Source organism: Scomber scombrus, chromosome 4 (assembly GCF_963691925.1).
Source record: "Scomber scombrus chromosome 4, fScoSco1.1, whole genome shotgun sequence".
Classification (NCBI taxonomy): Eukaryota; Metazoa; Chordata; class Actinopteri; order Scombriformes; family Scombridae; genus Scomber; species Scomber scombrus.
In genome coordinates, this window is record NC_084973.1 from 34266280 (window position 1) to 34268779 (window position 2500).

A 2500-nucleotide genomic window follows, 5' to 3' on the forward strand; every position below is an offset into this window, starting at 1 on the left:
CACACACACACACACACACACACACACACACACACACACACACACACACACACTCAGGTGAGGACAGGTGTGATTTCCAGCAGTGGTGAACAGTCAGAGGTCAGGCTCACCACTCTCCACAGGTTCTGGGTCGGCATGGAGACGTTAAAGTCCACGTAACCTGAAACCTCCTGAGCGTGAGGACTCATAGGAGCTGCTACATCATGGCTGCAACACACACACACACACACACACACACACACACAGAGAGAGACACACAGAGAGACACACACACACACACACACACACACACACACACACACACACAGAGAGAGACACACAGAGACACACACACACACACACACACACACACACACACACAGACAGACACAGAGACAAATTGATCAGAAGTCTTTACAGCTGATCAGCAGATGCAAAGGATTATGGGTAATCAGGTGAGCAGTTTACCTGTTCAGGAAGCGTGATGTCATCCCATGAACCAGCTGGATGACATCACCATGACGGACCGGCTGCGGAGGAGAGCTGACCATCAGCTGCTGCCTGACACAGGAGGGGTTACACACTGTTACTGCTGAGTAACTAGTTACTCTGTAATGTAACTCAGGTGAGGACAGGTGTGATTTATTTTTACATTACAGAGTATCTAGCTCCATTATAAAGTAACTAATTACATTATAAAGTAACTAGTTACATTATAAAGTAACTAGCTCCATTATAAAGTAACTAATTTCATTATAAAGTAACTAGGTAGTCATGTGACCTACCTGCCCGGCTCCTTGATGATCCACCAGTTGTTGACGTCTTTGAACGGGTAACATGTGACCTGCTGCTGGTGAGAGCTGCCCCGCCCATTCTCATACCTGTCAATCACAGTTCACCTGTCAATCAAACAGTTCACCTGTCAATCACAGTTCACCTGTCAATCAAACTGTTCACCTGTCAATCACACAGTTCACCTGTCAATCAAACAGTTCACCTGTCAATCAAACAGTTCACCTGTCAATCAAACTGTTCACCTGTCAATCACACAGTTCACCTGTCAATCAAACAGTTCACCTGTCAATCAAACAGTTCACCTGTCAATCAAACTGTTCACCTGTCAATCAAACTGTTCACCTGTCAATCACACAGTTCACCTGTCAATCACACAGTTCACCTGTCAATCAAACAGTTCACCTGTCAATCACAGTTCACCTGTCAATCACACAGTTCACCTGTCAATCACACAGTTCACCTGTCAATCAAACAGTTCACCTGTCAATCAAACAGTTCACCTGTCAATCACAGTTCACCTGTCAATCAAACAGTTCACCTGTCAATCACACAGTTCACCTGTCAATCAAACTGTTCACCTGTCAATCAAACAGTTCAGCTGTCAATCACACAGTTCACCTGTCAATCAAACTGTTCACCTGTCAATCAAACAGTTCAGCTGTCAATCACACAGTTCACCTGTCAATCAAACTGTTCACCTGTCAATCAAACAGTTCAGCTGTCAATCACACAGTTCACCTGTCAATCACACAGTTCACCTGTCAATCAAACAGTTCACCTGTCAATCAAACAGTTCACCTGTCAATCAAACAGTTCACCTGTCAATCAAACAGTTCACCTGTCAATCAAACAGTTCACCTGTCAATCAAACAGTTCACCTGTCAATCAAACAGTTCACCTGTCAATCACACAGTTCACCTGTCAATCAAACTGTTACACCTGTCAATCAAACAGTTCACCTGTCAATCACACTGTTACACCTGACAGGTACGGGTCTGTGTGAGCTGGCAGCACCTGATTGGGTAGTTGGCTTTGTGTGAGTGGAGCCAGCAGGGGATTGGCTGGGAGGCGGAGCTTCTTAGAGTCACCTGACTGCCATAAGACACTTCCAGAGGCTGACCCTGAGTGATCCTGGAGAGGCCGCCCTGCAGACACACACCAACCAATCAGTGGGTCGGTCAATCAATCAATCAATCAATCAATCAATCAATCAATAATCTATCTGTAGCACTGAGTGAGTTCCATCAGGAGCCTCCAGAACAGATTCAGAGTGAACTTCTACAGGAAGGAGAACTTTGTTTAATCTTTACATAATGTTCATATAGTGACTCATAATTCATCATCAGTCATTAATAAATGTTTGATTGATCCTTAATGAAGCAGCCAGAGAGCAAACACAGTGTTTATCTATCTAATACGTTCACAGTCTCTATTATTATAGAATATGATGATACAACATGTTTGAACTTCTTTATATAAACAGGTCACATTTGAACATTTGCATATATATGAAATGTACGGAGCCCCTCTGGTGACATGGTCAAAATAACATTTCATTGTGGCCACAACATAGGTATAACACGTGCACACGAAATACTAATGAATAATATTAATATCATTCCTCCCGTATTTCTGGAGACAGCTGCACATTGTAGAGCTCTGAAACTTTAAACTTGATGCAGCTGATTTAAACATTAAGCTCTGACACTGTCCTATGAAATCACTT

General features: G+C 43.2%; 1 protein-coding gene across 1 annotated transcript in view; it reads right to left on the reverse strand.

Annotated features, from left to right (window-relative positions):
• pomt1 (protein-O-mannosyltransferase 1) overlaps window positions 1-2500 on the reverse strand; it is a 9120-nt gene that overhangs the window by 2800 nt on the left and 3820 nt on the right. Inside the window, exons 10-13 of the mRNA XM_062417162.1 lie at window positions 1789-1919; window positions 765-860; window positions 448-540; window positions 111-207 (exon numbers count right to left, since the gene is read on the reverse strand). Coding sequence (XP_062273146.1) covers window positions 111-207; window positions 448-540; window positions 765-860; window positions 1789-1919 — 417 coding nt within the window. The remainder of the gene's footprint in view (window positions 1-110; window positions 208-447; window positions 541-764; window positions 861-1788; window positions 1920-2500) is intronic.